This window comes from Typopeltis vanoorti, chromosome 9 (genome assembly GCF_054136105.1).
Source record: "Typopeltis vanoorti isolate ZY-2024b chromosome 9, IOZ_Tvanoo_1.0, whole genome shotgun sequence".
Classification (NCBI taxonomy): domain Eukaryota; kingdom Metazoa; phylum Arthropoda; class Arachnida; order Uropygi; family Thelyphonidae; genus Typopeltis; species Typopeltis vanoorti.
In genome coordinates this window covers 143,757,516-143,773,109 of record NC_143557.1, presented here as the reverse complement: position 1 = coordinate 143,773,109, position 15,594 = coordinate 143,757,516, and the positions used below count along the sequence as shown (strand labels likewise).

Sequence of the window (15,594 nt, the reverse complement as noted above, 5' to 3'; positions counted from 1 at the left end):
GAATTTGCTATGGTGGAGCATGGTAGTTTTTCTCCATGAGATCCTGTAGGTTGTATCCAAAACATGGTCTGCAAGCCCAGATTGACCATAGTCATGATTGCAGATGTATGATTTGTGTTCTTCTACATGGATGGCTGCTGATCTACGTGTCTGGCTAAAGTAAGCCAGCTTACAGGAACAGAGTACTTAATACATTCCAGGCAGTGAGAGAGGAGGGAGATGATCTTTGGTAGAACGGATAAGGGTAGCAAGTTTACAGTGGGCTTAAAAGCTGTGTGGAGGTTGTACTTTTTTAAGGACCTGGATATTTTTTCTGATTTGCCACGGATGTAGGGTATGGTAATGGCATTTCTGAAATCCTTCTGAAGAGATAACCGAATGGGGAAGGAACTGATTATTTTTTAATTCTGTAATCACTGCAGCCATTGGAAAGGATGGTGTTGTGTATGTGGTAGTTCAGTTGAAAGAGAGGTTCCCCTGGAACAAAGATTGTGGGCTCTATTGGTTAGAGTTTTAATGATGCCATATGTTAAGAGGGGTGGTGGTGGGACAGTTTGTGAATGTATCTACCTGTGTGAGTAGGTTTTCTATATACAGTGAAGGAAAGGAAGGCGTGTTACTAAGGTGTCTGAGGAAGGGTAAACTATTGTTATTTTCCTTTTCCATAATAAACTGATTTCTTGGATGTAGACTATTGAGTCTAATGTGTCTGAGCCATGAGGCCAAATAGAGAACACATCATCTACATATCTTAGCCAGAGAAGGTTTGAGAGGGGCTGAGTCTATGACTCGTTTTTCAAAATTTTCCATGTAAAATTTAGCAAGAGGGGATGAGAGGGGGGGGGACATAGCAGTTCCCTCTATCTGTATGTAAATTTTGTTCTTCAAGAAAAATAACCAGAATTGATGGGTTATTTGTAATCCCTGAAGATGTGTCAGTGACTGAGACAAAATATTGGAAGCATTAAAATCAGTTTTTAATCCTTTCCTAGTGCTGTAAATATTCCATTAAACCTCTAACATGATGTCCTCATGGCACTTAAGCCTCAACACAGAGTCCAGCTTTGTAGTTTAACATGTAACCAGTTCTAATGGGGACATCAATATAATTAGATACTTCCCAAGAAAGCACAGCATGATCACTGTCACCAAATGGTGGTAAAATAGTCATATTCTTAACAGAGACCCCTTTTGATGCTATGAACTAATCTAACACTCTTTGACCTTATGTTCCTTCTTTCACATGCTGCTTGAGAAAGTTGTCTTGCAACAATTCAATAAATTCCTCTTCATTCTTATCATGAGATTTCTCTTCTACCCAATCAATATTTGGATAATTAAAGTCACTCATAATGATCATTCGTTTAGTACCCATAAGGCTTAACTGACAATGCAATTTTTCATTCCCTGCAACTGAGCTGCCAGGTCTGTAGCAATACCTCACCATATATTTCATCCTGTTAGCCTCCTCTTAACACCAGATAGCCTCAAACTCACTGCAACATGAGACATCGTTACTTCTTCTTCTTCTTCTTCTTCTGCAGCTTCGCCCACGCTTCTGCCTTCCTTGCACATCCATCTGCATGACCCTTCTTCCCACATATTCGTCCTCCCTCCTCATCACATGACCAAACCATCTCAACCTTGCCTCCTGTATTTTCGCTCCTAAGTTCATAACTTTCACTGTTCCCCTGACATAGTCATTTCTCAGATGATCCTTTCTGGTCACATCACACCGCACATCCACCTAAGCATTCTCATCTCTTCTACTTCCATCCTGCTAATGTTATTTTTCCTCAGGGCCACAGTTTCTATAGCATATGTCATAGCTGGCCTCACTACTGTCCTATAAATTTTGCCTTTCAGATTGATCGGCACCCTCTTATCGCATAACACTCCAGCCATCTCCCTCCAGTTCCTCCAACCTGCTTGTATCCTGCATCCCACTTCCTTCTCACCTCCTCCATCTTCTTCCACTGTCGAACCTAAGTATCTAAAGTCTCTCACCTTCCTGATGACATTTCCTTCCAGCTCCAGGTCTGTCTCCTGGCCACCGCCCACTGCGCAACACATATACTCTGTCTTACTTCTGCTCGGTCTCATACCTCTCTCTTCCAGTACTTTTCTCCATCTTTCCAGTTTAGTTTCCGCTTCTTCTCTTGAATCTACACACAGCAAGATGTCATCTGCATACAACATTGTCCAAGGTGCATCTTCTCTCACCTCCTCTGTTAGCACCTCCATCACAATATTAAACAGAAACGGACTTAATGCTGACCCTTGATGCAAGCCAACTGTTACTTGAAAACTTTCTGTCTGTCCCAAACAGGTCCGAACACTTGTCTTCACATTTCTGTACATTTCCTGCACCAACCTGACATATTTCTCCGGTACCTTCTTCTCCCTCAGACACCTCCAGACTTCTTGCCTTGGCACACTATCGCATGCTTTCTCCAGATCAATAAATACCAGATGCAGCTCCCTTTGTTTCTCTCGATATTTTTCCATCATCTGTCGTAACCCAAAGATAGCATCTGTTGTTGATCTACCAGGCATGAAGCCAAATTGTTCCTTTGCAATCTCCACCTCCTCCCTCAATCTACCATCAAGAACCCTTTCTAGGATCTTCATTGTGTGGGACATCAACTTTATTCCTCTGTAATTTTTACATTCTTGTGCATCCCCTTTACCCTTGTAGATGGGAACAAGAGTACTCTCCCTCCATTCCTCGGGTATATTTTCCTGTTGGCAAACTTTCATGAACAGGTCCCACAGCAGGTCAATTCCCTCTTCCCCCAGTGCCTTCCATGCCTCCACTGGAATTCTGTCGGGGCCCACCGCTTTTCCATTCCTCATCCTCTTCATGGCCTCCGTCACTTCCATTCTACTGATGTTCTGCACCATCCCCTCAGAAGGCTGCCCATCTCCTCTGTGAGTCCTTGCATTTTCCTCATTCAGAAGTCCCTCAAAGTATATTTTCCATCTGTTTCTTATGTCCACATCCCTCCATAATACTCTTCCTTCAGCATCTTTGATCTGCCTCACATGTAAGATGTCCTTAGCTGCTTTATTTCTACACTTCGCTAGTTGGTAAATTTTTCTCTGTCCTTCCTTTGTTTCTAATTGATCATACAGATCTTGATATGCCATGGCCTTCGCCTGTGCCACAACTCTCTTGGCTTCTTGCTTTCTCTGTTTGTACACCTCTCTGTCCTCTTCCACTCTTGACTCATCCCACTTCTGCTTTGCCTTCCTCTTAGCTGTCACTGCCACTTGTACATCATTATTCCACCACCAACCCTCCTTCTGCTCTCTAATCTTTCCAGATGTCTCACCAAGCACCTCGATTGCACAGCTCAGGATTACTTTTGAATTATGTTTCCACCAATCTTGTACACTTTCCAGTCCATCTGAAATCCTCTCTAACACTCTCTCCCTAAAACGATTCCTCACACTCTCTTCTTTTAAGCGAAACCACTTAATTGTCTTCATCCCATGGCAACCAGAAGTTCTTATCTTCGATCTTATTTTAAAGTCTGCGCACAGCAGTCGGTGTTGTTGTGCTACTTGATCTGTTGGAATTACCTTACAATTTGTCACAACCTTAAGATGTTTTCTTCTAGTCAAAATGTAGTCATCGTTACTATCATTGTTTTTTTGCATTTCTACCTTAACTGGACTTAGGTCATCTAATATCATTAGTAGTACTTTCCTTCCTCTCCTATCTCTTCTGTCATTTCTAAAAACAGTTTACTTATTACACTCAATCCCAGTTACCACATGTGATTCTGATAGCTAGGTTTCACTAATGCCAACAATCATAGGCCACATCATATTCAATAAAGCAATGAATTCAACCCCTTTGTTTCTGGCATTCGTGTATAGACATAATGAATTACCACCTAGCCTATTCTTATAATAGATATGCAATCTATTTGGCCTTTTTTGTAGAACTTTCTCTTTTCCCTCCCCAGACATACTCAAAAGGTCCAAACCCAAAGCGTATATTTCCGCCCTGTCACCACATGCATAACCATGTTTGAAGCCATTCATATCTTTATCACGTTTGCAAACCATAGCTGAACTTCCACACACATTTTTCCCATTCCTCCCTTGATGAACTAGTTTCCCTGACTCCCTGCATTAGGTCTCATCCCAATAAGTAATTTTTCCAAGCTTCTGATGCCAGATGAATTCAAGTGTAGGCTGTCCTTCTTATACAAGTCTTTTTTGACATCAAACACACTCCACACATCTAAAAACTTGCATCTGTTTCTTCTACATGACCTACTCATGGAATAATTTCCTCTCCTTCTTAGCCTGGTACTGTTGTATCTGGGTAGCAAACCCACAATTTTTACTCTCTCACATTTATTTCTTGCTTCTTCCAACATACTATATTTGTTGCAACTGAAATTATTAGTTCCTACAAGAATTACCATCTATTTTACTTTTCTTTTCTGTTTTTCAATTACATTTGTCATATACTTTTCACCCCTAGGAAACTAGAAGTACTGACTCCTTCGGCAAGAGCAAATTTTATGATTGAATCACCATACCATATCACCACTTTTTTCTTTCTTTTCTTAGACTTTAATTAACTTACCTTGTTGTTATTATTATTATAATTATAAAGATTAATGCTTTCCTGCCTCTTCTTGTTCTGATCCTTTTTCTTATCATGTCCAAGTAACATCAAACATTTTTCCACTTTTCTAATTCTTTGGTCGATTTTCTAATAATTTCTTTTAATTGGGATATTGCCAATGTCAGATTTTCTTCTGATATATTATCATCATCACTGAAGCAATGTTTCTGCTCATTGAAAGAAATGTTCTATTACTGTTCACATTATGAGAGAAGGTCACTACCCAGACCGGTTTCAACCTTTATTGAGGTCTTATCAGTGATTAGGTAGACCTTGTTCATAATACCAAGTTTGTAGCAACAGAACCCGCACACCTTCTTGGCAATTCTCATAATAGGATATGTAAGTTCTGTTTGCTACAAATTTGGTATTTAAGTTAAGGGATGTAATATCCCTTAACTTAAATAAGTTCATGTCGCCGAATTGAAGCCTTTGGCTCTTCATATAATTAGTAAAAACTAATATTTCGACAATTATATTACTAAATGCTGAGTACAATAAATATGATGAAAAAAACTACAATAATATACTAAAAATACATCAATAAATCTAAGAAAACACTCAATAAATCAGCAAAAATCACCAATCTTTTAGGAGCTTCCTAGCAATACATCTATTAACCAGATAGCCTCAAACCCAAACATTTAATGAATGGTATCACTATACAAAGATGCTTTTGTGAAATGCAGGCATTTTCTTATTTGTTTAGACATTTACAAAAGAAGCTGATATACAAAAGACCCTGACATTCATATCAAAATTTCAAATTTCCTATAACAGGGATGATAACCACTTCGAAGATACAAGAATAAGAATTTATAAAGATTTGACTAATAAAAAATGCATCAAGAAAATATCATTACTTCAAATAAGAAAAAAGGATAACTCATTTTATATCCAAGGAAGGCAAAATCAGATTGCGAGAAGAATCTAGCTGAGTAGGTCAAAGGAAATTGTAAGGTTTTAAAATTTGGAAAACAAAGATGGGATGCAGAATTTATGCTTGGTAAGAATATATTGTTGGAAGTAGAGGAAATAAGAGATCTGGGAGTGATAGTGGATAAAGATCTAAAATTTAGGGGTCACATCGCCAAAATTGTGAAGACAACACAAAGACTTCTGGGAATGATGAGGAGGACACTGACGTGTAGAAGTAGGGAGATTCTTGTTCCATTGTATAAGGCTTTGATTAGGCCACACATGGACTATTGTGCCCAGATTTGGTCACCTGGTTTTCAGAAGGATGAGGAGATGTTGGAAAGGGTCCAAAGGCGACTGACTAAGGTAGTTTCTGACCTCTGGAATGTCGAGTATGAGGAAAGATTGAAAAGATGTAATTTGCAGAGACTAGTGGAGAGAAGGAAGAGGGGAGATATGATAGAGACCTACAAGTTGGTAAGGGGTTGCTATAGGATCAATGGTGGAGAAGTTCTACAGCGAATAGTGGGAGATCAGGGGAGAACCAGAGGTCATCCCTGGAAACTGTATAAAGAGGGTGTGAGTAGGGGAGTGAGAGGCAGGTTTTTTTCGTGCAGAGTTGTGAATGATTGGAATGCCTTGCCTGAGAGCGTGGTGTCTGCAAGGAGTTTGAATGTGTTTAAGACCCGGTATGATGAGATGTGTGTGAGATAAAAGGACCTCCTAGATGAGTCTTTGACTCCATGAGGTCTTGTTTAATAATAATAATAATAATAATAATAAATCGCAAAGAGTTCTTTTGTTAAGTGGCAAGTAAGAGGAAGAATGACTATGGAAGATTAACCTTAACGAGTGATGATGGTCACAAGGTGAGAAGCAAATAAAATAATTGAGTTACTGAGTGACCACTTTGCAAGGGTATACCATCCTAGTGAGGTTAGTGCTTTAACGTATGTGACAGACACTAATGTGGAAACAGAGGTGGAGGAATTGGAGATTCTTAGGATACTGCAGAATCTCAATCTAAATACAGTTGTGGGTTTAGATGGAATATCAGCATGGGTCTTATAAGAGCATGCAAAGGAACTGCCAATGCCTCTGACTAGGCTCTTTAAGTCTCAGCTCTGGTAGAGTTCCAAGGGAGTGAAAAGAGAGCAAAATAAGAGAGGTTCTAAGAATGCAGTAGCAAATTATAGACCAATCAGTATCACAGGTGTCGCGTTTGTAAAAGTACTGGAAAAATTGGCCAAAAAGAGAATTCTAGAATGGGTGGATAAAAATATGTATAAGAAGCAACATGGCTTGTGAAGAGTAGATCATGCCTTAGTAATCAGGCATTTGACAGACTACCACATGGAAAACTCGGTTATGCAAATCAGAACAAATAATGATGAATATGACACTTGTTATTTAGATAAGAGGGTGGATGCTGGACAGATATCAAAAAAGTAGTATAAAGAGGAACAGAACCAAGGTGAAAACAGGTGACTAGTGATGTGCTGCAAAGTTCAGTGCTGGAACTACTACTGTTTAATTTTTATATAAATGATATACGAAATAATATACGAAAGGAAACTGGATTTCCTTTATTCAGTTTCAGTTGTTTGCTGATGATGCAAAACTTGGTAGAGTAATACTTAATCAAGGCAATGTGGAGAGCGTGCAGGATGATTTAAATAGTATGGACAAAAGTTAATGGGTGTCAGTTTAATGTGGAGAAATGTAAATTTGTGCATTTTGGGATAAATAGATTACAAGCTGCATACCACATTGATGGAACTGTACTCTAGGAAATAGATGAAGCCAGAGATTTAGGGGTGGTGGTAGATAGAGAGTTAAAGTTTAGAAGACATATTGCTAAGGTAGACCATAAGATTACTTGGCTATTGAAGAACACATTAACAAATAGAGATAAGGAAATTGTTATTCCTCTTTTTCCTTTCCTTTAATACAACCTTAGAGCCACCTTTAAACCTCCTGCAAAATTAAAGAACTTACTCAAATCATCCAAGGACCCACTTCCTCTGCTGGCCCATCCTGCAGTTTACCGTATTCATTGCACCTGTAATTTGCCCTATATAGGGGAAACAGGACACACAATTCCTATTCAAATAAAGGAACATAAACGGCGCATTAAATTTAATAACTACGGTAAAGCCGGCCTTTCTGATCATGCCCTGAATACTCTATATGGAATTGACTGGAAAGGCACCTGTTATGTCGTTTTTTTTTTTTTTTTTTTTTTATTTCTCATTTGTATAATGCTATTAGATTTAGTGGTCACTACTCTTTCCTTTACCTTATTACATATGTTAGCCTCTGTCTGCTATCTTTAACGTATATATCCCTAAATTATCTGCCTAACACTGAGTATATGATCTTACTGCTTATCTGACAATTTCTAAGTTTTGGGCCACCAGAAAATACCTATTCCCTGATCTCTACAAGTCATCCACATTCGCTCAGACAAATTTATTTCCTGCGCCAGCCTGGGCTTTTAAGGACAGAGTCAAACTCAGCCTAAGGATGGTTATAGAGTATCAGATGCTACTAATATAATTCGCTTGAAATCAGAAGCCGTAGGTTTTCCCTTTTGTCTGTTTGCAGTTGTGCCCCCTTTCCTTTCTTACTAAGGATATCCCCGTGCACGCATATGATCACTAGGTTCGTATTTTTTATGAAGGGTCTAGGTCGGTCTACATGGTCAGAAAAGCAAGCATGGAAGGTAACAAACAAATTTAATGAATTCATAATTAATTACAATACAAAGACAAAATTGACATTTATGCTAGATTAAAATTCTTACGTTTCTCTCACTTTCTCATTCTTAGATAAACATGGATTTCTTAATCTCTACAATACTATTCCTTTAACTTTCAAATATTTAGTTTACAACTTGATAGGAGTCAGCTAGGTATTTGGCACATTATTAATCTCCCTCAAGTAGGTCACGACAGAATCTCCAGTAAATTAATAGTTCTCAAAATTTAGTCTAATGGTATAGAGTCATTCACACATATAATAATTCTTCATGTTTATCCTTATCGTAAATTCGAGTTACACTTTCTTCCGTTTCTGTTAGTCAAGTTCTCTACAGGGCTAGAATATGTAAAAGTACTTATCTATCTTGGGTTCTTTCGGGATTTTCTCCGTTCTTCCTTCTTACAAAGTTCTGGCTGCCTTGGTTCTGTTGCCACGTGGGAATCACGTGCTCTCCCTGGATCGGGTGCTTGGTTTCTTTACTAAGGATTTACGTCGATGCTATTCCTTACCGATGGCCTGCATTCAAGATTTACTGTGTTCTGTGGCGGTGCCATACCGGGATTTCTCGGAGATCAGCTCTTAAAGATAAGAACTGAATCACGATGACCACTCGAAGCACATGGTGAGAATACAAGAACAAACAAAACGGGGAGTTTCAATTCTGTGTTGCAGGTTTTATACGCTCCTCAAGAGCGCCACCTTTCCGAGTTTGATCTCTCCTTTTGACCTTCTGATTCGTCCCCGACTGGGTGACTTCACCGTTCTTTATACGGGGCTTTCCAATTCCAGGAATGCATGCGTCTTGATGTTTTCTTAGACGTAGCACCCATGGATGCTTACACTGCTATTGTAGTACTGCCTTGGTTCTGTTGCCACGTGGGAATCACGTGCTCTCCCTGGATCGGGTGCTTGGTTTCTTTACTAAGGATTTACGTCGATGCTATTCCTTACCGACGGCCTGCATTCAAGATTTACTGTGTTCTGTGGCGGTGCCATACCGGGATTTCTCGGAGATCAGCTCTTAAAGATAAGAACTGAATCACGATGACCACTCGAAGCACACGGTGAGAATACAAGAACAAACAAAACGGGGAGTTTCAATTCTGTGTTGCAGGTTTTATACGCTCCTCAAGAGCGCCACCTTTCCGAGTTTGATCTCTCCTTTTGACTTTCTGATTCGTCCCCGACTGGGTGACTTCATCGTTCTTCATACGGGGCTTTCCAATTCCAGGAATGCATGCGTCTTGATGTTTTCTTAGACGTAGCACCCATGGATGCTTACACTGCTATTGTAGTACTGGGCAACCTTTGCCCCTTCTTATCGAATTTTTGGCATTCTTTGACGTGTAGGGATTCACAGATAATTACTTTCATGTGAGCCCTTTTTGTTGACTTACAGTTACATTAAAGTATAAATACACTACCTACAGTTCTTATTCTAATTTGCCAGTTGTTATTTCTTTTAAGACATAGTTAAATTGTGCCAAATGAGTAAATTTAAGAAAGCTTGTGAAATTCTTATCAACCACCCTAATCTTAATAATAATGATGGTCTAAAAATCCCAAGAATATGGAAGGTACATATTCTACCTGCATAACCTTTCTGCCTAAGAGTCAATTATAAATATGATTATAGGTAATCCAGAATCTTAACTCTAATATAACAACTCTCATGTTAAATTAGGACATCACTTTTGCTGTAATAAAACTATCTATATGAAATTGTTCTCTGATGTTGTCATAAATAGAATATAGCTTTGATGCAGTTATTGTATTTTATTTATTTATTTAATATTTTTTTTCCACTAGAGGTCAGTCCTGTTGATCAAACCATTGTCTCTTTTACTCTTCACACCAGATAGCCTCAAACTCACCGCAACACGAGACCATTACTATCATTGTTTTTTTTTTTTGCATTTCTACCTTAACTGGACTTAAGTCATCTGATATCATTAGTAGTACTTTCCCTCCTCTCCTATCTCTTCTGTCATTTCTAAAAAAAGTATACTCATTACACTCAATCCCAGTTACCACATCAGATTCTGATAGCTAGGTGTGGCATACTACTGTGTGAAATGTAACATAGCTTGTCTCTGTATATAAATGTGAATACTCCAGATGATAATAACCTTAATATGAAAGTCAAAACATTGGGAAATTAAAATAATTATTTCTAATAATGTTGTAGTCGCCATAATTTATCTGAAATGAGTTATTCCTCTTTATAAGGGCTCAATATATCCACATCTGGATTACTGTGCTCAGGACTGAACTCCTGGGTTTCTTGGGGATGAGGAAGCAATGAAGAAGATTAGAGGCAAGCAGGATGGTGAGTGGTCTGTGGAATGTTCGCTATGAGGATAGATTGAGGATGTGTGTGGATTGCAGAAAGTTGGTTGATATGAGAAAAAGAGGAGATATGATAGAAACATTTAAGTTGCTTAAAGGGTTTTATAAGTTTGATGCAGGGGAAAGGGTTCAGCACTTGGCTAGAGGGACCATAACAAGAAAGTCATCCCTAGAAGTTGAATAGGGCTGAGAGGACTAGATTTTTTGCTTGGAGAGTTGTGAATGAGCGGAATGGGTTGCCAGAATCAGTTGTGAGTCCTTTATTAATGGGTTCAAGGAAAGGTATGATAGATTGTGTGGATAGTTTGGATCTCCCGTGATGAGTCTTCAGACTCCCTGGAAGTGCTCATACAATAATAATAATAATAATCCAATAACAACTAAAGTTTACTTAATAAACTACTTACAAATTCCACTCCAGCGGTCCAATCTTTACAAATTGTTGGAATTCGACCTATCCAGTTAACTATCCCGAACTCACTATAATTATTATGTATCCATACTATCCTTTCTCCTAAAGATAAAGTAGGGGCTTCTGGTTCTGTGACTTCAAGACTTGCTTGTGAAGATAAAAACCCTTAAAAAAATTTTAAAGCTATATAAATAGTATGCAAGTCAAAGTTCAAGATAATACAGAAATCTTTAAACTACCCAAACATATGGATAAAATATATCAAAAATTTACACTTCATAATCCATATTATTTCTATAATATTCATAGTTATAGACTTCAATGGACACTTCATATCCATGTAATTATGGACTTATACACACGACAAGGCCAATATGGAGATTAATTAGCACTGATGTAATTGTTAAACTATAAATTTTTGAAATTTTTAAACTATAAATTTATAAATTGCCAGTCAAATTAATTGTTTTCTTTTACAATATAAAATGAATCAAGTGTTGGCTGTTAAAGTGTGCCAAAAATTTGCAATATTTGGTCAGATGACATATCCATATCATCTGACCAATTGGAGAACACATTGTTCATGTATGTATTCCCCACCCAAAAGTGTTATGTCAGTGAAATACATTATTTTCATACATTACTTCTAAACATAATCTCCCTCCCTTTCAATACATTTTCTCTACTACAACACATTTATCACAGCCTTTGTAATAAAGCTCTTCAGGTTATTTCTAGAACATTTTCTCATCTTTGTTTTGTACTGTTCATTATTGCGAAATAGACCTCCTAGAGATGAAATTTATATTATTTCACAGATTGAAATCTATGAAACAGCCAATGCTTGATTCATTTTACATTGTAAAAGAAAACAATAATTGTCTGTTTCAGATGACATGGATATGTTACATTTTTGGCACACTTTGACAGCCATTACTTGATTCGATTTACATGGCAAACAAAAACAATAATTATCCATTTCATAACTATAGGCTTTGAATTATTTCATGGATTTCAACCTATGAAATAATCTAAAGTTCAATAATGCAAAGTCCAAGAAGTAGGGAGGATGTTCCATAACTGCAAATTTAATCTTTTAATAACCACTGAAGTGAACAATGCACTCACATAGCCCTGTTTTGACATTTTTCAAAGTGGTTGTTCTTTAGTACAAATAGAATTAACTCATTTGCAAATTTATTGTCATCCCTTTCACCATACACGCTGAATAGCACCTTTAATGTCTTAAAGACAGTCAGTATGCATTTTCCAGACTGAGTTTTGAACTTTTTTGTATGATGATAAAATAGTGTGAGAACATTCCATTAGCTGAATTTTCATTTTGGATCATAATGATAAACCCAACTTGCGTCCCAAACATGATTTTGTGGAGAAAAGCATAGCTTTCCCTTTTTGGTAATGCTGAAGCAATTAGTTATCACTGATTGATAACTTTAACAATAAGAACCACTGTTTCTCATTACTAGAATTTCTTATTACATGGATACTTGGGAGAAGGGAGACAATGTCAGGTAACACTGAGCCCAGTGGAGTCCAGAAGAGATAATGCTGGGTATAGAAACAATGGCATTTATATGCTGTATACTAATGCCAGGAGTATCCGGAATAAGGGAGAGGAATTGGTGGCGCAGATAGCATCAGCCTGGCCAAAAATTATTGCGATCACTGAGACGTGGTTGACAGAAGGGGATATAACAACAGGAATAGAAGTCGCTGGGTATAGCATTTTTCGTCACGATAGGAGGGGAAAGCGTGGTGGTGGGGTACTGCTTATGATAAGTGATGACCTATGTCCTCTAAGAGTGGAGAATTTGGAAGGAAGTGAGACAAATGATTTTGAGAGCGTATGATGTGAGGTAGAGGTAGGCAAGACAGGATATTTAGTGGGGTGTTGCTACAGACCCAGGAGCACAGAGGATGGGGACCAGGAGATGTTTAGACAGCTAAGTTTGGCAAGTGCAAGAAGAATGATTGTTATGGGAGATTTTAACTTCAGTAGTATAAATTGGAGAGAAGAAGATGCATGTAGCAATAGGGGAATGGAATTTCTAGAATTCTTGAGGGACAAATGTCTTAGGCAACATGTAAAAGAGGGAACAAGAGGTTCAAAAATTTTGGATTTGGTTATAGCATCAGAAGAGTTGATAATAACTGAGTTGACGTCTCTCCCACCAGTTGGAGAGAGTGACCATATGGTGTTGACTTGGAAAATGAATAGACATGCAGGAGTATCAAAGAGACGGGAACTTATGTGGAATTATAAGGCAGGTGATTATAATAGTCTTAGACGTCAACTTCGGGAAGTTTCATGGAGGGAGGAATTGGAAGGCCGGGATATCACCAGTGCGTGGGAAATTGTGAAAGAATATTTGTTATCAGCAATGGTAAGTTGTATACCACGAGTGAAGAAGAGGACGCAATTTGGAGTAAAGTGGATGACAAACAATATTAAACAGGAATTGCATGCGAAAAAGAGGCTATGGAAGAGATATAAGGAGATAGGTGAAGAGATGCATGAGGAATATAAGACACAGGCCAGAAGAGTGACTAGTGTGGCAAGGAAAGCGAAACTGGAATATGAGAGGAGATTGGCCCTAAGATCCAAAGAAAATCCTAGGGAATTTTTTAGCTATGTGGCCAGTAGGAGGAGAAATGACTGTGGAAGAATGATATTGTGGGATAAAAATGGGAATAGAGTGACTGATGCAGAGGACATAGTGGAATTGTTCAATGAACACTTTATTGGAGTATTTCATCCTAGAGGAGTCAGTTTTAATGCTAGAGGGATAGGACTGGTACGAGGTCTGGAGGTACAGGAGGAGAGTGTGTTTCAGATACTGAGTACTCTGGATGTCAGTAAAGCTGTGGGACTGGATGGTATTTCGCCACGAGTTTTGAGAGAATGTGCTAGGGAATTGACAGTACCTTTAACGTGGCTTTTCAATGAAAGTCTGGCTTTGGCAAAGGTGCCCAGGGAATGGAAGGAAGGTAAGATAGTGCCATTGCATAAGGGTGGTAACAGACTGGAAGTGTCTAATTATAGGCCAGTCTGTGTGTCATCAGTAGTTGTTAAGATCTTGGAGAAAGTAGTGAGGGACCGTGTACAGCATTGGGCAGATGAGGGTAATGTTATCTGTGAGAATCAACATGGATTTGTGAAAGGACGCTCTTGTTTTAGCAATATGCTAGCCTTTTATAATAAAGTTACAAGAACATTAGATGAGGGAAAGGCATATACTGCAATTTTCTTAGACTTGGCGAAGGCATTTGACAGGGTGCCACATGATAAGCTGATATTTAAGTTGCAGCACATGGGTCTGGATGTCAGATTGGTCAACTGGATTCAGGATTGGCTGTCTGATAGGTATCAGAGAGTTGTGTATGGTGGAGCAGTTTCCAGGAGGCAGAGGGTTACAAGTGGGGTCCCACAGTGATCAGTACTAGGACCTATATTGTTTAACCTTTATATCAATGACATAGCCAGTGGATTGCAGGGGGATATTCAGTTGTTTGCAGATGATGCGAAGCTGGGAAGGATTATTAGTAATAGTGCAGATGTGGTAGCCCTGCAAGAGGATTTAAATAAGCTAGATAGATGGGCAAATGAATGGGGGTGTCAGTTTAATGCAGCAAAATGTAAGGTCTTGAGGTTTGGGAAACATCGATGGGATGCTGCATACTCTATGGGAGGAGTTATACTGGAGGAAGTAGGGGAGACAAGAGATCTGGGGTTGATGATTGATAGAAACCTGAAGTTTAGGGGACATATCGCAAAGGTGGTGAAGGTAACACAGAGGATTGCTGCTATTATGAGAAGGACACTGACCTGCAGAGATAAGAGGGTTATCATTCCATTGTATAAGTCTCTCATCAGACCACACTTGGACTATTGTTCTCAGATTTGGTCCCCAGGATTTGAAGGGGATAAATTAACTGTGGAAAGGATACAAAGACGGATGACAAAGATGGTTTCAGGACTGTACAAGGATAGTTATGAGGATCGGCTGAGAGAATGTGGACTGCAGAGTTTGGTGGATAGAAGAAGGAGAGGTGATATGATTGAGACTTTTAAACTGTTGAGAGGTGGTTACAGGGTTGACACTGGGGAGTTCTTTCGCTTGGTTGATCAGCGGGAAGGAGTGATGACAAGAGGCCATCCCTGGAAGTTACGAAAGGAAACTGTGAGCAAGAGGGTGAGGAGTGGTTTCTTTGTGTGGAGGGTGGTTGAGCCGTGGAATGCATTGCCTGATGGAGTGGTGGGAGCGAGAACGGTCAGTGAGTTTAAAGAGTGGTATGATAGACTTTGTGTTTCTCAGGGGGGGACCTCCCCTCAGTGAGTCTTGACAGACTTTATGTCTTAGGAAGGACCTCCCTCGATGAGTCTTTTGACTCCTTGGAGGCCTGAATAATGATAATAATAATAGAACAGATACAGTGCAAGTTACAGAACTAGACCACAAAACTATCCCAATTCTATAATGAT

General features: G+C 38.9%; 1 protein-coding gene across 8 annotated transcripts in view; it reads right to left on the bottom strand.

Moving 5' to 3' along the window:
• LOC150103650 (uncharacterized) overlaps positions 1–15,594 on the bottom strand; it is a 374,591-nt gene that overhangs the window by 320,102 nt on the left and 38,895 nt on the right. For all 8 annotated transcript variants that reach the window (XR_016548861.1, XR_016548860.1, XR_016548859.1 and 5 more), the window contains exon 3: positions 11,086–11,255. Coding sequence is in view for 3 of the 8 variants with exons in the window: in XM_090398370.1 (XP_090254496.1) it covers positions 11,086–11,255 (170 nt within the window). In the remaining 5 variants the exon portion in view is untranslated. The remainder of the gene's footprint in view (positions 1–11,085; positions 11,256–15,594) is intronic.